We start from the raw sequence: 21,821 nt of genomic DNA on the forward strand, positions 1-21,821 counted from the left end.
TCCTCACTCCTCGACGTTGTTCTTTTCCGATGGGCAAGACTGCGAGGCGCGCCCGAAAGAAGGCGTCGACTCCACTGGACGTGCGCGATCGCGTGGCGAAGAAGACGCAGCGTGACGACGACGCTGAGCGTCTGCTTACCGATGCCCAGGTGGCGGCTGCGCCGACGGATATGGACGCCGAGCGCGTCGACGGTCGCCCTGAGGCGAAACAAGAGCCGACGGAAGGTCGGGTGATTCGTGCGTTAATGGCAAAGTCGTGTGTCGACGCGTGCGTCGCCCTCGACGCCGCGCTCGCGAGAGGGAACGCGGTGACGACTGGGACGTGCGTCAAGGTGCTCGCGTTGTGTCAGGCGAGAGACAAAGCGAAACCGGCATTACGGGTGCTGCAGAGGATGGAGAAGAGTGGAATGGTCGTGACGAGAGAGGCGATGCGGTGTGCTTTCTTCGCGTGCGCGAAGCGAGGGATGTTGAGCGAGGCGCTAGAGCTCATGGCGCGGAGAGACGGCGAAGGGCGACGGATGTTGGGAAAAGACGTCCTCGTTCGCGCGTGTGCGATGGTTCCGGGGGGCGTAGACGGCGATTTAGGCTTGTCCCTTCTAGAGAGCGCCCTGAGAGGGATCGCGGGGGGGTCTTGGGAGCACGGTCCGACGGCGGCGATTCGCGTCGCTATTCCGTTCTCGCCGGCTCAAAAGGACGACGACGAAACGAGAGAGCGTGGGGTGGGCTCGGTGACTCTCGCACGGGGGATCGAGTATCCAGAGGGAAGTTTTCAAATTGTGTGTGACGATGACGGGCGTCGAAGACCAGCGGATCGTTTGCCGCTTTTGCTGTACGCGCCGGCGCACGCAGGAATTATTCCATTCGCTCCGTCGGGGTTGACTGAACCGGAGAGATATGACGTACCACACGTCAGTGGCGCGTTCGTAGTGACGAACTTTCTGTCTCCCAACGAGTGTGCGGCAATCATAGCGGCCGGACACACCATTGGGCTTCGAACTGATCCGTACGAGGTCGATGGCGTTACTGGAGCATCAAGATTACAGTATTGCGAATTCATCGTGTGGCCGCAAACGATCAAGGCACTTTGGAGCCGCGTCTCGGATCTCATGCCCGCTGGAGCGGTTGGGATAAATGCGAGATGGCGTTTTTTCCGCTACGGCCCGGGAACGATATACCGACGTCACGTCGATGGTTCGTGGCCTGAAGGCGCATTGAACGAGCAAGGTGAGTACGTCACAGACGTCTCAGAAGGAAAGGTGCGCTCGAGATTGACGTTTCTCATGTATCTCACCGAAGGTTTCAACGGTGGATCAACTACGTTTTACACCGCCAATCCGAGCGAGCCAGGGGTGCTAAGCGCTCGCGGCGTTATACCACACCTCGGCGCCGCGCTCTGCTTCCCGCACGGAGAAGCGGAGGACTCACCAGTACACGAGGGAAGCGCCGTCACGGCGAGCCTCGACGGGGAGATGTACAAGTACGTCGTTCGAACCGACGTCTTATTTGACGTCGCATCACAGTAAGATCGCGCGATGTCAAACCGTGTAATATATCAAGTCTACAGATACACCACTCCACACCCTTCCATGAGTTCGAGGTGAAGCGCCTTGACCGCGAAAGTCGACGCGCTTTGCAACGCCGGTTCGATTTCGATCGCTGAAGACGATGTCAACGGGTACGCGACGAACGCCGACGCTGATTTCGTGCGCGCGTCCTCGGCGGCGAACTCAGTGATCCCGGGTGCCTTGAATTTCCCCACGGAACGTCGCGCCTCCGGTCCAAACCCCTTCAACACTCGCCCAGCAACGTCCTCGACATCGTTCGCGGCGATGACGACGCGCACAACAGACAGATCGTCCCACGTCGGCGCGCTCGCCTTGACGAATCTCGCGCCGAGTCCTTCACCGCCCGGCGCTCGAACCACGCACCCGCGATACGCGTCGCCTCGACAAGACTCCCCGTTCGAATCACTCGTGGCTCCCCGTCGAATCGCGTCGTTTCTCGCCTTAGCAGGATTTCTCGACCCCAAAACCACGCCCGCGAAACGCGCTGTGCACGCGCTCGGCGTCTTCGAGTCGCTCGCCTGAAACTCCACGCTAAACTTCCCGCTCGCGTCGCGCGCCACCGCGCTCGTCGCCCCGCTCGCGTCCTCCACCGCGACGAACCCCAAGGGCTCGAGCGATTTAACCGCACTCGCGGGCGCGATTCCCGGCGCGCACGTCGCGACGACGCGCGTCACCCGCGGCGTCGTCGTCGTCGACGAACTCGTCGACTGTGTCCCTCTCGCTCGCGACGCGTCGACGGTCGATGCGAGCGCGGTTGCGACGCCGATGGCGCACTCACGTCGCGTGCGCTCAATGGCGCATGTCGTCGTCGTCTCCGCGCGCGCGCGCGAGGCGGGTGCGACGCGCGCGCGAGCGGCGACGCGCGACATGATGTGTGGTGACGAATTGTTTTGTGCCTCACTCGCTGACGCGCCCGTGAAGACGCGCGGATTCAACGCGCGATGGCGGACGACGCGATGGATCACGACGATGACGTCGAACGCGATGAAGACTCCGAGGACGCGAGCGCGAGCGAGTCGGAGTCCCAGAGCGACGAGTCTGATTCGCAAGAAGAATTCGACATGCCGACGGATGAACAGCTCGACGCGCTCATGACGCTCGAGAGCGCGTTAGAAGAGAGTAAATACCGCGATCGTAAGAAGTGCGCGGCGTTGATCGACGCGTGCGCGAGCGCGAGGCTCAAGGAGCGGTTGAGAACGGCGCGCGAGCGAAGCGCGGCGGAGGGCGCGTTGGATGTCGAACGGTGGAGTGCGTGGATTCAAGACGAGCTGAGCGATCGGAACTCGGCGAAGCGGGAACGATTGATGAAGTGCGATAAATTGTTTCAGCGTGCGATCGAAGACTGCGGCGCATGGTCGGCCAAGTTGTACTTGGGATGGGCTCGCGTGATGATGGAACTGGAGAAGTCGGCGGACGAACGAAGAGTGATGTTCGAGCGCGCGGTGACGTCCGCGGGATTGAGCTGTGTGGACGGGCAGTTAATTTGGCAGGCGTATCGTGCGTTCGAGGCGGCACAAGAGGGATCGATGGCGATGAAGCGCGTGACGGTCCTTTATGAACGACAGCTGAAGGTTCCGCACGTGCAAATTGACGCAACGCTGGCCGACGCAAAGAAATGGGCGAGCGAAAACGGCGTGGACGCGGTGGAGACATTCGAAAAGGCATATGCGGCCGGTATGAAGGAGATGTCGATTCGCGAACCCTTCGAGGCACGCGTCGCGCTCGGACCGGAGGCATCTAGAACTAGCTCCGTGGAGATTCTGCGAGCGTTCAGGGGTTACATCGATTTCGAGATCTCGAGTGGAGACTCCGACAGAGTCAAGCACATGTACGAGCGAGCGCTAGGACACTTTTCGTACGTCGGTGAGCTCTGGGTCCAATACGGCGCGTATTGCTTTTCATCTGCTAGAAAAAGCCACGTCGCGCCGTGTGACTTCCTTCGTCGGGCGCTGCGGCACTGTCCGTCTTCGCTCGCTTTGTGGAAGTTCATCATCGAAGTCGTGCCCGACGACGAAATTTTGCGTTTTCAGGTGCTGTACGAGACGCACTTCAAATATCCCACTGATCTGGCGGAGATACTCACGGTGCTCATTGAAATGGGGCGATGTGGTGTCGTCGAAGTGAAACGGACGTTTGATCGCATGATCGCGGCTTACTCCGCAAACAACATGGCGACGGCCGCCATCGGTGTCCTGGATCATTTGACACGACGAGCGTTGTTAGTAAGAGTTCGAGGGGAGAATTCAAGCCTTACTGATGGCGTATTGGACTTTCTGGACTCCATCAAGGAGGAGGAGCCGTTCAAGAGTACGGTAGAGTTTCACATTCTTTTTGCCGAATACCTTTCGCACTTGCGGCAGGACAATCGAGCGCTCGAGGTGTGCGATTTAGCGCTACACCGTGGCATCGTCGAGCCCATGACCATGTCGAAGAAGACGATCGAAGAAAAGAAGCGGCGCAGAGCAGGAGCGGCGATGTTGTCGTCCGCGCGACTTCGTTGCATGTCGATGGCGGTCACAATACCTGTCGAGAGGCAGCGACATCACTTCTTCACAGGGGAGGTGATGATGTATGGTAAAGCTATGCACGAGTACGAGATGGATCTCGCCACCGAACGATTAGAGGCTTCGAACGCAGCAAAAGTACGAAAGAATGGACTAGGGAGTAGACGCGAACGCGCAGCGGCTCGACGTGAAGAGCGTTCGACCGCGGAGACAGCGCCCCGGAAACGATCCCGAGACGTCCCCGAGGGCGTGGAGAAAGTGGACATGGACCTCAAAGGCATGGACCACGACTCACGAGTCAAGGCACTGTTCCCCAAGCGAGATGCCTGCACGGCGTTCGTAAAGAATCTCTCCCGGGACGTAACCGAGAGCCAGCTCGTGGGGTTCTTTAACGGTCACGGGGGGACTGTGAGCGCACGAATCGTGAAGGACAAAACCACTGGTCGCTCACGAGGGATAGCATACGTTGATTTTACCGAAGAGGCCGCGCTAAATGCAGCCATCATGCGCTCAGGCGAGGAGTTGGAAGGCAGAGCGTTGGATATCGCGAAGAGCCGTCCTCCTGGTGAAGGAGCTCGTGGTGGGCGCGGCGGGCGCGGTGATGGAGGAAGGCATGGGCGCGGTGGACGCGTACCCTCCACTGGTCCCGGTCGAGGTCGCGGTGGCCTCGGTCTCATGCCACGAACCGTTCGCGCCGAGAGCGGTGACGCACCGAAGACGAATGCTGATTTCCGTGCGATGTTCACGAAAGCCTCCGAATAGAAGAGATGACGATGTATATGAGTTCGCAGAAGAATTGATTACAATTTACAACAGTGCGAACGTTTTAATCTTAGAGTGTACACAACCAATGTGGAGCGCAGTTACATTTCACAGCCAGGCGCTCAGGCCGTGTCAGGACCAATGGAGACGTTCTAACAGACGTCGATACAAGTATGGGGACAATTCAGAGAGTCTTCCGAACGGCACGTATTTGAGAACCTTCATTTTCTTTTCGACGAGGCGATTCGTGACGTCGTCGTCCATACCCAAGAGTTGGGCGTAGAGAACGCGATGGTTGTTCTCATGCTCGAGCGCCTGCTCGATGTTGTCGATGTTTCTCGTGGCGATGAGGGTTGAGACGTGGCCGTTGCCCTTTTGGAGAGCAATCTCTAAGCCTCTCTCGTACGACTTGTCCACCATGGGCTTGTTCGGAAGCAAAGCACCACTATTGCGATCGAGTCGAAGGTACGCACCGCGCACTAACTTGGCCCCGAGCTCGAATCCAAGCTCCCTTGACATCTCGATGTCCTTGGTGAGCTCGTCAACCGCGTCCGCACGATACATTTGGTATGTCTTGAATACCGTCGGGTATCGTGGACGATCTGGATCGTCCGCGAGAGCATTAGCTTCGCGCATTAAATCAAATGCCGTCCTCGAGTACCCCGCGTGCAAAGCGTTCTCCTCGGCGTCAACGCACACCGAGGTTCTCAATTCTCTCGCCCGCATCGCCAGCACGCGCGCGTGCCGCTCCGCCTCGGCGTGATCGTCCTCGCTCCCCAGCGCGCTTAGCTTGAGCGCGTGCATCGCGTTCGGGAACTCATTCATTCTCCCCGCGATGACGCTCGCAACCTCCGTCGCCTCCGCCGCCGGTCGATGTTCCCGCGCGTAGTCCACAATGGTGCCCAACCCCATGTCCGCCAGTGCATTCACGAGCGCTGGTAACTCGTGCGTGAGCGCCGCAAAGTGAAGCTTTGGACGCAGCGAGCGCAGTCCACCGATCAAAGACATTTTTATCGGCTCGTCTGTCCTCGAGTCGCGCCACGAACGATCGTGCGACGCTCACGGAACGAAAACGCGTCCTTTCACGCGCTTTGCGACGTGTCTACCGAGAAACCGCGTCGGTTCGCCAGTTGACGTCTTATCGACGCTCTCGCGCGCGTGAGATCGAGCGCTCGCGCGTGCGCGCGAACGACGAAAACTTTTTGGTTCGAGCGCGAGGTTCAAGGGCGTCCTCGCGAGGCGCCTCGGTGTGCGGCGCGTCCGAGCGATGCCGACGCGGTCGCCAGGTTGGTTCGACGGGGCAAAAAGTCACGAAAACGAAATTTTGATCGACACCCGGGTGTGTAGTGCCGGTTCGACTTCCCATACGTTCTACGTGATATCGCTATGTGCGCCGAATGTGTATTTTCATGGGCGTGTAAATGATGGAATACACGATAGGCAAGCGGTGGGACGACCTCGAGCGGGCAGCCGCAGACGCGGGCGCGCGGGCGTCGAGGCGCGATCGCGAGCGCCGAAAGGTGCGCTTCGATCGCTTTGACGTCGATTACGGTTGAATCGAGGGAGCGCGGCGTCGTCGAGGGCGTTTGAAGAGCGGTCGATCGCTCAAGGATGGATTCGAAAGATGACATCGACGGTGAGATTTTCGACCGATTTGCGCGGCTCGCGCGCGATAGCGAACGACGAAAGACGGAAAATCTAGCTTCATCATCGTTCTCGATGTGCCGGGACGTCGAGGGCGATCGAAGGACGGCGTTGCCTGTAGTTTTCGGCGACGACGACGACGACGACCCAGACGACGAAGAAGACGCGCTTGAGCTCGCGCCGTCGATTGTGGACATCGTCCCGAGGCGCAATCGCGAAAGCAGATGGTTAAACGATGTTCGGGCGTATGGCGACGATTCAGGCGTTACGAGGGAGGAGACGGTGGGAGAGGGGAACTCTTCGCGGCAGACGAACCCGGGCGAGACGTGGGCAGAGGTGGCGGCGACTGCGAAGCGCACGGTGAAGATCACGGCGAGAGGTGCTCGGGTGACCGCGGACGCGATAAAAAAACTCGCGTCGCGCGTCGATCGAGGAGCGAGGATGAGTTTGGTAACGGCGACAAGTAAGGAAAATCGGAGCGCAGCCGCGTCAAACGCTCGGCTAGCGGGATGGCTCGTGATGAAAGCCTTTCTCGGGATTCGCATGAAATCTCCGCGTGTGTTACAATGTCGCATTGATATAGATGCCGTACGGACCGCAGCATCTAGGGTGTCTCGCGTACTCGTTACTGCGTGGGGCGAGAGACAGCAGAAACAAAGTAGACTTGAGCAACGCCATAAGGAAAAGAGAGTAGAGAAGGAAGACGACGTCTGTGTGGTCGCTGAACGAACGAGCGAGAGGTCTGATCCGGCAATGAACATGCGAGATTTATTCACGCTGTTCGACAAAGTGGAAGATGGAACGGACGATGAAGTGCACGCAGACGCCTTCGCGGAGCTCTTGTCGCCGCAGTCCATTAGACCAGACTTTGATACCGAGGAACTTATACGCGCTCAGGACTTAGTCCCGACGCCCCAGACGATGGTTATATCGCCTGCGAGTGTCGATATGTCTCGAGGAGCTTCCTTCGGCTATAGTGTCTCGAGATACGTGGATTCTGAATCGGAAAATGAAGACGAAAACGTTTTTGTCTCGCCGAGCAGGTCGTTAGGACGCGTCTCGGCGATGTCACCGGAAGCTCAAGCATTTGTGCAGCGCGTAGAAGACGATCTCGGAGTGCTTTCAAGATCCGACTCTGATGATGTCTTCAGCTCGAGGATTTTGAGCGCTGATGATTTAGCTTTAGGTAAGGAAGTATTGCGTGAATGGTTCGCGCTTTCGCGTCACCAGCCCGTCCCTAGCCCAATCGTGATCGGTGAGGATACCGTGTCTTTGGAACAGCCAGGGCGCACTGGAGATCTAGTTAGTTCGCGCACTCGGGCGATGACGCATGCGCTCGCCGAGATGGCACTTTCGCCAGGCAACAGAGGCATAGCGCAGTATGTCTTCTCTTTTGACACATTGTCAGAGGAAGAGATCGACGAACCTGAGATAGACGACGAAGCGAGGTCCATTCGTTACGTCGCGAGTCAAGACGATGCATTGCATCGCACGGCGGAATGGTTAGAAGATCGCGTCGTATCAGAGCTCGAAGCGACGCAGGCCACGGAGGTTCCAGAGGATGAGAGAGGTCACATTTTTTCAGAGGTTCGAGAAGAAACCATCGTCGAACCTGACCGTTTCGTTGATACGCCGAATCTTCTCGATACACTCTACCAGGAAGTCGAAAAGTTGCGAACTGAGCAAGAGGAAATGCGCAAGTCAATCGAACTTGAGCGCGAGCAGATTCTAGCAGAAGCGAGGCGAGTGATACCTCCTACGTCGGCACCGAGCGCTGAAGTCGCGCAGCTCAAGGAGGATATCGAACGGTTAAGGTCGGAGCAGTCATCCCTCAGAGAGCGCTCAGAACACCGCGAGCGCGAATTAAAAAAGAAAATCGAGCTCGAGCGCAAGAAGTTCGAGGAAACTCTCAAATCATCTCTTGCGGCTGAGCGGATGGAGCTCGAAGAAGAGATAGCAAAATCAATCGTTCTCGAACGAGGAGGCATAGAGGAGCAGGTGCACAAAGGCGACGAGTATCTTGACAGTGAGATCCAGCAAATCCATGAAGAATTGAGTCGTGTCAAGGCTGAGCAGGAGCGCGTACTTCAGATAGCGGATGGACGAGAGACGTCTCAGAGTCCGCTTCCAACGACACCAGAGCCACCAATTTTCGCTCTCGAAGCTGAACCTGATGTGTCGATGGAGTGGGATGTCTACCAGATAAAAGAGGACATTGAACGCATCAAGACACAACAGTCTTTGTCTGTGATGATTTCTGCTCAGCAAGAGGAGGATATCCGAAAGTCTCTCGTGCTTGAGAAGGAGGCCATCGAGGACGGAATCCGTCGAGAGGTGGAGCGAGCTATTGGGACCATTGAGATGCAGAGCGTGAACGCGACCCATCAAGTTCAACGAAGCGCGAGCCGGGCAGAGAAACTACTCGGCGAGGCTGAATTGATTATGAAGAATGCTGAGTCGAGGCTGGCGGAGCGCGAGCGGGCGCTCCTCAACAGCGCCGAGGCAGTCGTGACACACATGGAAGATCAGTTGAATCAGCGCGAGCGCGAATTACGCGCTCTGACGATCGATACACTGGCGGTGTCGCCTTTCAAACCGCACTCTTCAGCCTTGGAGGCGTCAACATCTTTCGCTGCCCTTGAACGCGCTCGCACACGTCGACGACTACTTCACGAAGTCACCGACACATTTTCGCTGAACGAAATCGTCTCTCAAGCTCAAGCCTTAGCACACGAGCTCGAATTTAGATCGGGTGAGTGATCTGTAAGAAAAGAATTTTTAATACAACTATGTACTCGGTGCCGGTAGCTTGAAATACGCGTCTAGGAAATCGCCCAACGGAACCTCGGACCCGTCCGTCGCTTTAACCGCGATGGTTCTCTTCCACCTTCCAGACGATTTGAGGCCCGCTTTGGCCTCAAATTGCACCGGTGTCAATTCATCGCCCTCTGACGAGTAGATCTTCGTGACTTGACTGCTCAAAGTGCGTCCCTTGTGTTGCGCGAGCCAATGTTCCGCATGCGTCAACGCCAAAGCACCTTTAATATCTTTGCACGTGACGTGCAAGGAGCCATCTGTCGGTATCGCAACCTCAACGTACTCGGCTTCAGAGTGTTTTTTGCGCTTCGGCTTGGGTATGGATATCGTCGACATCTTCGAGATGGAGCCGGGAAGTTTGACTGCTTGTGGTGCCACTTCGAGCTCTGTTGGTTTCTGTGCTGGTGTCGCTTTCGTGAGCGGAGTGGAAGGTTGCGTACCTTGTACACCAGGTGTGCTCTGCTTTGACGAATCTCCAGCGGATGAATTCGCAAAGTTGATGCTTGAAAGGATACGATTAAGACCACCTGGAGCGGAAATCGCCTTTTGTACGCGCTTGTCGTTCACTTTTGGCGTGTCTCGGGGCGTCGTGGCTTGACCGTCTTGAGGCACCGGTGCCTCCATTTTCTGTTGGGAACCAGAACCAGAACTTGAGGAACTGGAACTTGAGGAACTGGAACTTGAACTTGAACTTGAACTGGAGCTTGAACTTGAACTTGAACTTGAACTGGAGCTTCCAGACGATTTCGATTGTGACTCAGATGTGCCTCCGCGCGTTTCATCTGGTTTGAGCGGCGCAACTTGTTCCAGCTGTTTCTCCATGTTAATTTTCGACGTGTGGGCGTCTTCTTTCTCGCTCGTCGACACGTTTTCGTGTAATTTTGCACTCGCCGCGGTAGTTTCTTCCGGTCCCTTCCACTGCGGCATCGCACCGTCGTATCCCAGCTCCTTGAGGACGGCGTGGGCGATCATGCGCTCGACAACGCCGAACTTTTGGCTCGAGTGTTGCGGAATCTGTCTAGTCAGTCCATTCACCAGACACGTTGGGACGCGCTTACGCTGGGCGTACCCATTTCTATACAATCGAGCCACCAAGACGGCGATGGTGACGAATTCCCCCATGTCGTCATCGACCGTCGGCCGCATCTGCGCAACTTTCTCGGAGAGCTCGGTGTACGAGTAAATACCGCTCTCGTCTTGAACCGCCGCGATTTGCACCGTGACCGCGTCCATGGTGCGCACAAGCGCATCGTATGAATCCATGTTGAGTTTCTCCAGGGCTCCTATGAATGATTTGCGCGCGAGGAGGGTCTTGACGAAGGTGGAGTACTGCAAGCCTTGATTTTTTGCGAGAAGCGACTTGACCTCCTCATACGTCGTCGCCACATCTCGCTTTACCGGTTCGCCCAAGTCGACGGGTTCCGCCTCCTCTACCAACTCCCAAGAAGTAATATCTTTGTCTTCTTCGACCCGCGCCTTCTTCGCCTCTTTCACCACGTTGTCCGTGTCCACTTCCCTCTCTCTCTTCCCCGAGCGCTTTTCCTTAGAGAACGGAACCGGCGTCTCCGCCTCCGTCGCAGCCGCCACCGTCGCGTGCTCCGACGCGCTCAACCGTCGCCCGAGATCGACCGGCGTCCCGATGAACCCCAACGGCGAGCGTCCCACAGCCATCGGCTGCACGGCCGTCGTTGCCGCCGTCGGCGACACCAACGGCGATGACGCGAGCGCCGCCTTGTTCCTCGCCCGCAGCGCCTCTGGAGTCACCATAGCCCCGAACCCATCGTCGTCCTCGCTCGAGCCCCCACCGTCACGCGCTCGAACTTGCGCCATGACGCACTCGAATCGCCCCCTTCGAAGCGCCGCGTCGTCCACCGGGTACCACAGTCCGACGCCGCCCGCGAACGCGCCGTATCCGTGCAACGCGCCGACGTCCACGCGCGCGCCCGAGTGCGCCGTCACGTGCGCGTCCTCGATCGCCCTCTTCGCCCCCGCGACGCCGAGCTCGGGGTCGATCTCCACGATCAACGACGTCCCGAGCGATGTCGCGACGGAGAGCGAGACGAGCGGCATCGGAAATCGATGGAGCGGACGCCGCCGCTCGCGAAAAAGTGGCTTTGCTTCTCTCGATCGCGCGCGCGCGGTGATGCGCTCGAGCGGCGGTGCGCTCGGCGTGCGTGGTCACGCGATGGACGCGCGCGCGCTCGAACGCGCGCGTCGCGATGGACGACGCGAGTGGGTGTGTGCGGGACGCGCTCCAACCGCTTGGAGCGCGCGCGGAAGCCGAGGCGAGCGGACGACGACGCGGACGACGATGGGATTGGTCAGGGTGGGACATCGCGAGCGATGGCTGGTGAACTATGCATGTAAGGGTTTGTGGGCGCTAGGGCGCGGGTTCGGTCAGGATTTCGGCGCGGTCGCCGTCGCCGGCTCTGGCGGCGTCGGAGGGAAGATGGATGGTAAGAGCAGAAACGGCGCGGCGACGGCGACGATGAAATACGGCGCTGCCCGCATCAACGCCCGCGGACTCGTCGCGAGCTCGCGAATATCCAACGCGGGCGGACGTTCCGGATCGATCCCGCGCGGGCAACCGAACTCGGCGCTCGCGCACGCGAGATTCACGGCGTCCAGCTCGTCTCTGGCTTCCGCGCGCGTCGCGCGCCGCGCGACCTCCGGTTTTCTTCGCAACCGACGACACGCCGTCGCGAGCGCGGCGTCGATATCACCCCTATCACCGCTCGGAACGTCTCCGAGGACGTAATACGCCGAACCGATCGCGGTGTGTCTGCGCTCTAGTCGCCGCAGACGCTCCGTCCCGCACGCGCGCTTCAACGCGTGCTCACTCAGTGCTTCCTCGTCAGCGATCTGCGTGCGTACGAGCGTCAGTCTCTCGCGCGCTCGAAGGACATCGTCTCGCGAATCGTCGTAGAATCGAATCGCACCTCTGCGCGAAAGAACGGGTCGCGCGCGAACCTCCACGTCTCCAGCGCCACTGACGCGCAGGCGGCGCACCGAGCAGATGCGATCGGCGCCGCGCTCGATCCATCGCGATCGACGACGGTGCCAAAAACGTGCACCGCGATCGCGCACGCGGAGGCGAGCCAGGCTATTAGGAACGCGCGCGACATTGTGGCGTCGTACGACTGGGTCGGTTACAAAGTCGACGCGCTTTACTTCTTCGGCCGCGTCACCACCTCGATCTCGGTCCCCGCCGCCGCCTCGTCGCACTTCACAACGCATTGACACGCCAATCGCCACGTGTCCTGCAATTTCCCAGCCTTGCGCTTTCTCTTCTCCGCGTCCGTCTCCTCGCTCAGCAACTCGCCGCCCCTCTTGACGTCCACCGCGCACGTCGCGCAGTTCCCCAACCCACCGCAGTTCATCATCGAGTCCCATCCGGAGTACAACGGTGCCTTTGCCTCGAGCGCACACGTGCGAAGGACCTCGTTCGCGGTGATCTCGCGCTCGATCGCGCTCGAGCCGTCGCTCGGAAGGAATGTGACTTTGACGCTCGCTCGAGTCATCGTCGACGCTCTGTGCGCGGCGTTCGACGCCGACGGACGCGACGCGCGACGCGCGACGTTCACGCGCGGTCGCTGCATGCGTTGGGGTGTCGCGCGCGGCATCGGAACGGGGAAGCGCGTCGCGATGTTCCGGATGCGGTCTCCGCGGGGGAGCGAAAAGGTGACGAAAGCAAAGGTGTGACGTGAACTAACAAAGCGCCGCCGCGCGAGACGAGCGCTTCGGCGGCGACGTTCGAACGACGACGCCATTGACTACAGCGGACAATGATGGTGTCAGAACGGGACGCCGAGGGCGCGGCACACCTTGGCCGGGGCGTTTGCAAAGTTCCGTCGCGTCACCGCGTTGAGCACGATGGTGTACACCATGTGCAAAATCAACGTGTAGCTGAGTGAGTTGACGAGTATGAGAACCATGGCTGTGGCCCAGACCCAGGTGATGTCCGGTGCGAACGTTGCTCCAACATTGGCGGCGAACTGATCCAGCAGGGCGTACATCTGCGTCACTAAGAGCTTCATCACGTTTTCTCGATACAGCAGCGACGAAACTGACAGCGAGCACACGATCCCAAACGTCCGTGTGAGCGCACTCGCGGGGCACGGTGACCCACCAACTCGCCCCCGAGCTCCATAACGCGCTCAGGGCGTACGCCAAGACGCCGTGCAGGAAGAAATAATTCAGCGCCCGCAGCGGCCCGCTAATCAACAGCAACAACAGCGTCGCCACGACGAGCGTCCTTCTCGCCGCCGCGCTCCCCCACCGCGCGCACGCGATGACGACTGGTAATGGAAACAACGCCCCAAAGTACGCGTCGAAGCGAAACAGGGACGATATGTGAAACGACAGACCCGTCATCGCCGCGAGCATCGCCGCCTCGACCAACACGCGCACCGGAAGCCCACTCGACGCGCTCGTCGTCGCCTCTCCCCCTCGACGCGCCTCCCCGTCGTCCATCGTCGACGCCATCGTCACCGCGTCTCCTCGAACGCCCCGCGTCGCGCGCGATGAAGTCGTCTCGAACGTCTTCGCGGTCGTTCGGCCACGCGCGACGCGCGTCGACACCGCACCGCGCCGACGCCTCGCCTCGCGCTCGACGCGACGTCCAGGGGTGGACGCGCGCGCGCCCGGCGTCGCGCGCGACATCCCTCGCGTCCGCGCCCGACGTCTCGCGAGCGACGCCGTGGGGGCGCGGTCGGGCGACGACCGTACACGCGGGTGTTCAATCAGGGTGTAGGCGTCGTCAACGCGACCTCTCCGCCGACGCGCCCGCGCGCTCGGCCTCTTCGCGACGCGTCGCTTGAACACAGATGAGGTGCGCGCGCGACGGACGACGCGATTGCGATTACGCGTGACGTCCCGATGACGTCGCCGTGCGCTCAGAGGCGTCGCGTACGGTGTTCGCGCGCGATGGATGATCGCGCACGAAGCCGTAGCGCGCGGTGGATGGATGAATTGGACGCCGACGGGGGCGCGCGAGCGCGTTCACGAGACGACGACGCGCGAAAAATACGCCTCGACGCGTGTTCACTGACGATAAATCGCCCTCGCTTGGGTTTTTCACGATCGCAGCAAGCTCAACACCGATACCCTCAAGGAAGGCGTGAGCTTCATCTTGGAGAAGTCCAAGGAGAAGCCGCGCAAGTTCGTCGAGACGGTTGAACTCCAAATCGGCTTGAAGAACTATGATCCGCAAAAGGATAAGCGTTTCAACGGCACGGTTAACCTGCCGGTGATCCCGCGCCCGAAGCTTAAGATGTGCATGCTTGGCGACGCCAAGCACTGTGAAGAAGCGGCGGGTAACGGCATCGACTCCATGGACGTCGAGGCGCTCAAGAAGCTCAACAAGAACAAGAAGCTCATCAAGAAGCTCGCGAAGAAGTACCAACACTTCCTCGCGTCCGAGTCTGTTATTAAGCAAATTCCGCGTCTCTTGGGTCCGGGTTTGAACAAGGCCGGTAAGTTCCCGACGCTCGCCACGCACAACGAGTCCCTCGAGAGCAAGATCAACGACGTCAAGTCCCAGATCAAGTTCCAGCTCAAGAAGGTTCTCTGCTTGGCCGTTGCTGTTGGCCACATTGAGATGACGGAGAAGGAGTTGTTCATCAACATCCAAATGTCTGTCAACTTCTTGGTTTCTCTTTTGAAGAAGAACTGGCAAAACGTCAAGTCTTTGTACATCAAGACGACGATGGGCCCGCCGTTCCGCATCTTCTAAAGGAGCCATTCTTTGGATGAAGCATATCCTCTGAAATCGTTATTCGGTTTCGGCTTACACCAAGTCACCGCAGCCGCAACTAAGCCCCACAAGGACCATGCCTTGTGAAACGGCGTAGCTACGGGAGTCGTTGGTAGCTACTTAACTGTAGCGAAGCTTGCTTCGTCTGTTTGTTCAAACGACGCGAAGAGACCTACTAAAAACTCTAGTTTGTCATGACAACATCATCGACACGCTAAATTAGAAACCCGGCACACCAAGCTCGTGCGCTACGTCGAGCTTGATCGCGATCGCAAGCACGACCAACACGCCGCTATTCCACAGCGAGTGAATCAACATTGGCGTGAGCAAATTTCGCGTCCGCGCGTAGGAGAAACCGAGAACCATCCCGAGGACGGTTAGCTCCACGAAATCTCTCGGCGCCAAGTGCGCGCAGGCGAACAAGACGCTGCTGAAGAGCACGGCTCCCGGGGTGGGTAACCACTTGGTGAGCGACGCGAGGAGAAATCCGCGAAAGACGACCTCCTCCAGGAGCGGCGCGAGGACGCTCGTCACCGTCAACACCGCGATCATCGTCCCCGAGTCCCCTTGAATGAGCGGCAAAACGCCGTCGATCGTCCCCGCCTGCTTCGCCGCCGCCTCCACCGCCTGTTGTCCCCCGCTCGCGCGCTCGAAGAAATCGAGCGCGAATCCAGTCGCCGCGAGCGCCAGAAACGTCGTCGCGTAACCGATCAATCCGTACTTCGCCCACCCGCGTTCGCGCTCAAACGGCTCGGAGAAATCGATTTTAAACCAATCATTACCCTCTTCTTGAATCGTCTCCGCGTACGGGGACAACAACGCGTACACCAGTCCCAGACTCGTCGCCGTCTCCGCCACCTGCACGCCGAGCAGGTACTCCGCCCGCTCCGTCACCGACATCGACGCCGGATCGACCCCCAAAACGCTCAACGCGACCGGTCCCGCGAGCGCCGCGACGCCAACGAAAGCGACGGACCACCCGAGTATCCCCACCGTCACCGTCCCACCGTCCCACGGAACGTCCCATCGCGCGCGATAGTCGTCCAACGCCGCGCCGCGCCCGTCCACCCTCCCATCCCGCACCCGCGCCCGCCCCCGCGCGGCCTCCATCGACGCCCTCGACGTCGACGACGACGCGGTCGCGCCCTGTTCCTCCGTCCCGTCCCTCTTCGCCCGCGTCGTCGGCGACGCCGCGCCCGCGCGCGGACGCGCCGCGCCCGCGCGCCCCGCGCGACGCCCGACCACCGCGCGCACCGCCCGCGCGCGCGCCCGCGCCGGCGCCCGCGCGCGCGCCGTCGTCGTCCACCGCGCCATCGTCGCCGTCGCCATCGCCGTCGTCGCCCGTCGCGCGCGCGCGGGACTGGCGCGACGCGTGGGCTCGACGTCACACCATCGCCCCTCGAATCGCATCGCGTATGTCCACAGCGCGCGTCGTCGCGACGACGTCGACGCCGACGACGCGGTCTCGCGCGCGGTCTCGCGCGCGCGACGGCGGCGCGCGCGCGACGACGCGGGCGTTGCCGAGCGATCCGTACGAGACGAATCAACTCTTCGCGGTCGCGGGCGCGACGTTCGCGCTCGGCGCGTGCGCGCTCGCGCTCGCGTCGAGGGGCGATCCGGAACCGTGCGCGTCGTGTTCGGGCTCGGGCGGGGATCCGTGCGTGTTCTGCGACGCCACGGGACGGCGAACGACGCCGACGGGGGGGGCGGACGCGACGGCGCGGGCGCTCGACGGCGCGCTCGGGACGACGCGGAGGAACCCGTACGAGTGCACGGCGTGTAAGGGCTCGGGGTTGATCATGTGTCGACGGTGTCGAGGCACTGGGTTCGTTGGATAGGTCGTTGGATAGGTCGCGGATCGCGCGCGCGCGTTGTGGATGTAAAAATCGCGCGCGTTTCGTTTGTTCGCGCGCGCGTTCGCCTCGTCGTCCCGACGCGTCGCCGCACACGTCGACGCGAACATGCGCTGGGTCGCCTGTCGAGGAAGCTCGGGAACCGAACCGCCCTCACCGCGGTTCGGACACACCGCGACGACGCTCAATCGCGGGCGGTACGTCGTCGTGTTCGGTGGATTGTCCCGAGCGAGCGATTCGACATCGGGCGGTGCGCTGAACGACGTCGTCGTTCTGGACGTCTTACACGACGCCTGGTTCCGACCGGTCGCGCGTGATGCCGCGCACCAACCGCCGCCGAGGGCGTTTCACTGCGCGTGCGCGACGAGCGCGACGACGATGACGATCGCGTGCGGACGGGACGGACGGGAGCAGCGAGGCGACGCGTGGACGCTCGATTCGGAGACGTGGACGTGGACGGTTTTAACGCAGGCGAGGACGACGGCGAGGGATTTCGCGTGTTGTGCGCCCGTAGGGGATGGATCGATGGTGATGTTCGGTGGATTCGATGGGAAGAAGTGGTTGGGAGAGGTGGAGACGCTGGACGCGAGACGCGGCGCAGAGGCGAGATGGAGGACGGAACGCGTGCGACCGGCGAAATTAGAGGCGATCGAGGCCATAGTGGCCACGGCGAGTGGTAAAACAGCGCCAGAGGCGCGAAGCGGAAGCGCGATGGTGAAGTATGGACCGAACGTGCTCGTGTTCGGTGGGCAGGGGGCGAACGGGGGCGCGTTCAACGACACGTGGTGCCTGAAACGCGAGCGCGACGAAAACGGAGAACCGGACGGGTGGAGTTGGGTAAAACTCGTCCTGCGTGGCTCACCCCCGAACGCGAGAGCGGGTCATGCGATGTCAGTGATGTCGACGACGTCGACGAGCGGGCAGACGCCGAGTATTGTCGTCACCGGGGGCGTCGGGGACGACGGATGGTTGGTCAAGGAGCGGTGTTACTACGACGACGCGCACTTTTTGGATGGTGATAACGCGCGATGGCAAAAGCTCTCCTTTAGCGGCGAAGGAAATGGTCCGAGCTCGCGGGCGTATCACACGCTCACGCACGTGAGTCAAAACAAGTGTTTATTCTTTGGAGGATTCAACGGAGCGAACGCGTGCAACGACAGTTGGTGGCTCACCGTGGACGACATGGAGTACTTGGACATTTCGCTTGAGGCTCGACCGTCGCCACGTGCGCTCGTGAACGCGTTGCGAGACAGATTAAAAACCGAAAGTTCGGTGAACGTGTTCGCCGGGAACGACGCGGCGTTTCGCCAACACTTGTCAGCGTGCGACGTGGAGGATGTCAAAATCGGCGATGTCCCTGGCTTGATGCGCGAGTACGCGTTGGCGACCGCCGCGCTCGGCCTCCCGGGAAGTCGACAGGACGCGCAGGGTAGGTTCCGACACAGAGACTCTGCGGATATAACGCTCCGCGATCTCGGATCGGCGCTCACTGAGTTACAGAGCGCGTACATCGCAAACGCGTAATCGGCGCATTCACCGCACACGATGTTGTGACAAAAACATGTGCACTGTACACACCACGACGCGCGGCGCGCATCATGGATCGTTTCGACGCGTTTCTTGACAGCGCGCGAACCACGGACGAAATCGAGCGCGCTTCCACGTCGAAAATCGCTAGAAGGTGGTCGGAGACGGAACGCCAGCGCGGAGGCGTCGTCGCGCGTGGCGTGAGCCAACGAACAGCCACGCTTCTCACGGACGTCTCGGACGACGAGAGCGACGCTCGCGGCCGACAAACGTTGGCGTGGAAGACGACGAAACTGCTCCCGATGAAGGAACTGTTCCTGGAGCAGCAGTCAAGGCGGGACTTATTGGCCCTCGGAGGAGAATCGGTGCTAAGCGCAGACGGCGTGCGCGTCAATCCATCGAAGAGCATCGAGTTCGTGCTGATGATGCGCGGTTTCGAAGATTGCGGCGACGCAAAGGACGTTACGACGGCAATGTTGCGTGAGGCCCGCGGTACGTGCGGGTATTTCGTCAACGTTAGCGCAGATGATATCACAGCGAGCGTCGAGCACACCGCCACGATCGAAAACGACAACGAGCAAGGTGCGAACGATGAGGCGGGAGGGAGCGCTTCAAGCACACGACACGTGTTCGCGCAGGCGTTCTACGCAAAACATTCGATCGTCGTGCCGCACGAAATGTCTTCCTTTCAGCGTCGACGGTGCGTGCTTATGGCGCGCCTTAATTCGCAAATGCGGGCACTCGACGACAGCGTCGACTCTGTCGATCGCCATAGACCACAGTTCGTTGCCATCGTGCTCGGGGACCCGAGTGAACCACCGACGAAGAATGTCTTCGCGACGTCTCATACGATTGCAACGATGTTGAGTGACAGTGACTTTGTCGACGAAGCGCTGGATTGCGAAGACGAGAAACATTTTCGCGAACTTGTGATGGCGTACATGAAGCGAGGCATATCGCCGCCGGTCGTCTTCGAGAACGATTTATCGCGCGTGCGTTTCACTCCGCGAAGAGTCGGATCCTGCATCGTAGGAGACTTGAGACGTCGGTTGCCCGTGTATGTCTCAGATTGGACGGACGCTTGGGCAAACGTTGACACGTTCATACGAGTCCTCTCCACCACGGTATGGCTCGCGAGCACCACCTTCATCCCAGCGCTCGCCATTGGTCTCTCGATGCAGTCCGACTCATCCAGACGTATGACCCATGTCGACTTTTTGCTCTCTGAGGCTGTCTGTGGCATCGCGTTTTCGATCTTTGGTGGCCAACCGCTGCTCATCTTACGTGTGTCGGGACCGATAAAGACGTTTTTGAATGTCGTTCGCATCTTTGCGGAATCGATCGAGTGCGATTTCGTTGCGTTCTACGGCTTCGTCGGGATATATGCGGGGGTGATGGTACTCACGTTTGCGATGCTCAATGGCGCGGAATACATGCTGTGCATCAACCGCTTCACGCAAGAAAATTTGGCTTTGTTTGCCGCCGTAACGTTCATCTTTAACGGATTCAACGCCATGGCGACGATGCGTGAGATGATTTCAGACGATGCGACGTTTCTGAAGTATTTCATCTTACATCTCGGGACCGTACTGACGGCTTTTAAGATTTTGGAGTTCCGGAGAAACGCGGCGGTGCACATGTCGTTGAGAATGGTCATTGCTGACTTGGCGCCTTTAATCACCGTCTTGTGTGTGACGGGGCTGAGCTACGCGTTCCCAAACGTGTCTGTCAATAGGGTATCGGCAGCGTTGTATAACCTACCGATTTGGCCGACGCTTGTGGACCTGTCGAGCGTGAGCTCGAGCGCTCGAGCGCTGGCGCTCGTACCAGCGAGCGTGCTCGCGGTGCAGATTGTGTTGGAGTCAAACATTTCAGCCATGTTGGCGTCGCGTCCACACAATAAGCTCGCAAAGGGATCGGCTTATAACTGGGATTTGTTCATTATGGGAATTTTCACCATCACGATGGCCACATTCGGTTTACCACCGAGCATACCGGCATTGCCGCACTCGGCGATTCACACCGTGCTGCTGTCCAAAACCACAGAGTCCGCTCGGCACGGCGTCATCCGGACGAACGTGAGGCGAGCGACAGAGACGAGAGTCACAAATTTCATTGCGCACCTCATAACGCTCATAATCACTTTGCGGTATCGCAGTACGTTCGGTCGTATCCCCATCGCTTCTTTGAGTGGCTTTTTGGTCTACATGGGCTTGAGCTCTCTCGGATCGAATCAAATGATCTCGCGTCTTCCTCTTCTGGGCAACGTCGTCCCTTCGCGCTTTTTGCGTCACGTTACGAAACGAACTATTCATGCGTACACAGCGATACAGTTCCTATACTTTGGTGCAATCTTTGGGTGTTCCATGACTGTACATCGAGCGCCTGGTTTCGCGGTGGTGTATCCTCTGATTCTCGCGTCGAGCGTACCGTTTTCGCACAAGATCTTACCTCGCCTTCTCGGCGATTATCACGCGCACGTGCTCACGACGGCGGTTCGCGAGGAAAACATGGTTGGTCTCTTTTATTAAAACGCGTATGTACCGCACCTGCTTTGAAGAAGGCCGAGCGAGTGTCAATCGAAAAGAACCAGAGGATGCTGCAAGAGGAGAAAAATCAAAGGAAGTGGCGGCGGGAACGCCCGTGTTTGCTGCAGACAAATGCCTCGTTTGTCGGATCATGTGCCGTCGAAACGGCGCTTGCAGTCGCGAAGACCGCGATGGCGCAAGCTGTCAGATTCGTCATCTAATATTTTCGTCATCATCGCAAACGCGTCCCGCCGCGCTCGAGAAAAATCGCCGTCGACAATGTCACTCGCCCGTCGCCCCGACGCCGTCGTGAAGACGAGCGCGGTAACGCCGTACCGAGACGTTCAATTTCCCTCGTCACCCAAGGTGGCAATCACGAAGAATCTTGACACTCTGACACTGTGAGAGGGTACGCGCCGCGTCGTTCGCCCAAAAAATCAACCCTCCCGTCGCGTCCCGCGCGTTCAGATCCATACCATTCTTCACCGTTCAATCAGAAGCAGAACTGGCGTGTTTGCGGTACGGTCTCATCTCGACGCGCGGGCGCCCTCGACCGAACGCGCGCGTCGTCGCCGCGCCGCCCGCACCTCGTCGACGCGTCCACGTCCGCGCACGCCGCGCACCGCCGCCGCCACCCCGATCGCGTCGCCTCGCACCGCGCGCACCGCGCGCGCGCGCCGTCCACGGGCGCGGCGTCCGTCGCCGCGCGCGATCGCGCCTCGTTCGCCCGCGTCGCGCGAGCGAGACGCGATCGCGTGCGTCGACGCGCGTCGCGCGATGCCGATCGCGCGTGGGCCGTGCACGCGGGTCGAGGGCCTCTTGCTCGAGTCACCACTCGTCGCGGCATCCGACGCCGAACACCTTCA

The 21,821-nt window shown here is 59.8% G+C and overlaps 15 protein-coding genes across 15 annotated transcripts; 8 read left to right on the plus strand and 7 right to left on the minus strand.

Annotated features, from left to right (window-relative positions):
* Positions 1 to 29: 29 nt before the first annotated feature.
* Positions 30 to 1,523, plus strand: OT_ostta04g02880 (Oxoglutarate/iron-dependent dioxygenase; the record flags this gene model as incomplete). Its single annotated transcript, XM_022984521.1, has 1 exon — positions 30 to 1,523. The coding sequence occupies one exon, from the start codon at positions 30 to 32 to the stop codon at positions 1,521 to 1,523; it is 1,494 nt and encodes a 497-aa protein (XP_022838782.1).
* A 35-nt stretch (positions 1,524 to 1,558) lies between these two features.
* OT_ostta04g02890 (unnamed product) lies at positions 1,559 to 2,434 on the minus strand (the record flags this gene model as incomplete). Its single annotated transcript, XM_003078777.1, has 1 exon — positions 1,559 to 2,434. The coding sequence occupies one exon, from the start codon at positions 2,432 to 2,434 to the stop codon at positions 1,559 to 1,561; it is 876 nt and encodes a 291-aa protein (XP_003078825.1).
* Positions 2,435 to 2,506: 72 nt separating this feature from the next.
* On the plus strand, positions 2,507 to 4,831 carry OT_ostta04g02900 (Nucleotide-binding, alpha-beta plait; the record flags this gene model as incomplete). The annotated part of the gene is made up of 1 exon (XM_022984522.1): positions 2,507 to 4,831. One exon carries the CDS (start codon positions 2,507 to 2,509, stop codon positions 4,829 to 4,831), a length of 2,325 nt encoding a protein of 774 aa, XP_022838783.1.
* A 132-nt stretch (positions 4,832 to 4,963) lies between these two features.
* On the minus strand, positions 4,964 to 5,839 carry OT_ostta04g02910 (Proline oxidase; the record flags this gene model as incomplete). The annotated part of the gene is made up of 1 exon (XM_022984524.1): positions 4,964 to 5,839. The coding sequence occupies one exon, from the start codon at positions 5,837 to 5,839 to the stop codon at positions 4,964 to 4,966; it is 876 nt and encodes a 291-aa protein (XP_022838784.1).
* A 603-nt stretch (positions 5,840 to 6,442) lies between these two features.
* OT_ostta04g02920 (unnamed product) lies at positions 6,443 to 9,235 on the plus strand (the record flags this gene model as incomplete). The annotated part of the gene is made up of 1 exon (XM_003078780.2): positions 6,443 to 9,235. One exon carries the CDS (start codon positions 6,443 to 6,445, stop codon positions 9,233 to 9,235), a length of 2,793 nt encoding a protein of 930 aa, XP_003078828.2.
* Positions 9,236 to 9,262: 27 nt separating this feature from the next.
* Positions 9,263 to 11,362, minus strand: OT_ostta04g02930 (SAND domain-like; the record flags this gene model as incomplete). Its single annotated transcript, XM_003078781.2, has 1 exon — positions 9,263 to 11,362. The coding sequence occupies one exon, from the start codon at positions 11,360 to 11,362 to the stop codon at positions 9,263 to 9,265; it is 2,100 nt and encodes a 699-aa protein (XP_003078829.2).
* A 327-nt stretch (positions 11,363 to 11,689) lies between these two features.
* Positions 11,690 to 12,417, minus strand: OT_ostta04g02940 (unnamed product; the record flags this gene model as incomplete). The annotated part of the gene is made up of 2 exons (XM_022984525.1): positions 11,690 to 12,154; positions 12,232 to 12,417. 2 exons carry the CDS (start codon positions 12,415 to 12,417, stop codon positions 11,690 to 11,692), a joined length of 651 nt encoding a protein of 216 aa, XP_022838785.1.
* A 42-nt stretch (positions 12,418 to 12,459) lies between these two features.
* On the minus strand, positions 12,460 to 12,915 carry OT_ostta04g02950 (2Fe-2S ferredoxin-type domain; the record flags this gene model as incomplete). Its single annotated transcript, XM_022984526.1, has 1 exon — positions 12,460 to 12,915. One exon carries the CDS (start codon positions 12,913 to 12,915, stop codon positions 12,460 to 12,462), a length of 456 nt encoding a protein of 151 aa, XP_022838786.1.
* A 171-nt stretch (positions 12,916 to 13,086) lies between these two features.
* Positions 13,087 to 13,777, minus strand: OT_ostta04g02960 (unnamed product; the record flags this gene model as incomplete). The annotated part of the gene is made up of 2 exons (XM_022984527.1): positions 13,087 to 13,436; positions 13,471 to 13,777. 2 exons carry the CDS (start codon positions 13,775 to 13,777, stop codon positions 13,087 to 13,089), a joined length of 657 nt encoding a protein of 218 aa, XP_022838787.1.
* A 341-nt stretch (positions 13,778 to 14,118) lies between these two features.
* Positions 14,119 to 15,026, plus strand: OT_ostta04g02970 (Ribosomal protein L1, 2-layer alpha/beta-sandwich; the record flags this gene model as incomplete). The annotated part of the gene is made up of 2 exons (XM_022984528.1): positions 14,119 to 14,123; positions 14,381 to 15,026. The coding sequence occupies 2 exons, from the start codon at positions 14,119 to 14,121 to the stop codon at positions 15,024 to 15,026; spliced, it is 651 nt and encodes a 216-aa protein (XP_022838788.1).
* A 240-nt stretch (positions 15,027 to 15,266) lies between these two features.
* On the minus strand, positions 15,267 to 16,361 carry OT_ostta04g02980 (CAAX amino terminal protease; the record flags this gene model as incomplete). The annotated part of the gene is made up of 1 exon (XM_003078786.2): positions 15,267 to 16,361. One exon carries the CDS (start codon positions 16,359 to 16,361, stop codon positions 15,267 to 15,269), a length of 1,095 nt encoding a protein of 364 aa, XP_003078834.2.
* Positions 16,362 to 16,462: 101 nt separating this feature from the next.
* OT_ostta04g02990 (Heat shock protein DnaJ, cysteine-rich domain) lies at positions 16,463 to 16,885 on the plus strand (the record flags this gene model as incomplete). Its single annotated transcript, XM_003078787.1, has 1 exon — positions 16,463 to 16,885. One exon carries the CDS (start codon positions 16,463 to 16,465, stop codon positions 16,883 to 16,885), a length of 423 nt encoding a protein of 140 aa, XP_003078835.1.
* Positions 16,886 to 17,008: 123 nt separating this feature from the next.
* On the plus strand, positions 17,009 to 18,424 carry OT_ostta04g03000 (Kelch-type beta propeller; the record flags this gene model as incomplete). The annotated part of the gene is made up of 1 exon (XM_003078788.1): positions 17,009 to 18,424. One exon carries the CDS (start codon positions 17,009 to 17,011, stop codon positions 18,422 to 18,424), a length of 1,416 nt encoding a protein of 471 aa, XP_003078836.1.
* Positions 18,425 to 18,498: 74 nt separating this feature from the next.
* On the plus strand, positions 18,499 to 20,958 carry OT_ostta04g03010 (Bicarbonate transporter, C-terminal; the record flags this gene model as incomplete). The annotated part of the gene is made up of 1 exon (XM_003078789.2): positions 18,499 to 20,958. One exon carries the CDS (start codon positions 18,499 to 18,501, stop codon positions 20,956 to 20,958), a length of 2,460 nt encoding a protein of 819 aa, XP_003078837.2.
* Positions 20,959 to 21,087: 129 nt separating this feature from the next.
* On the plus strand, positions 21,088 to 21,360 carry OT_ostta04g03020 (unnamed product; the record flags this gene model as incomplete). Its single annotated transcript, XM_003078790.1, has 1 exon — positions 21,088 to 21,360. The coding sequence occupies one exon, from the start codon at positions 21,088 to 21,090 to the stop codon at positions 21,358 to 21,360; it is 273 nt and encodes a 90-aa protein (XP_003078838.1).
* Positions 21,361 to 21,821: the final 461 nt, after the last annotated feature.

The sequence above is a fragment of the Ostreococcus tauri genome, assembly GCF_000214015.3.
Source record: "Ostreococcus tauri WGS project CAID00000000 data, contig chromosome 04, whole genome shotgun sequence".
Taxonomy (NCBI): Eukaryota; Viridiplantae; Chlorophyta; class Mamiellophyceae; order Mamiellales; family Bathycoccaceae; genus Ostreococcus; species Ostreococcus tauri.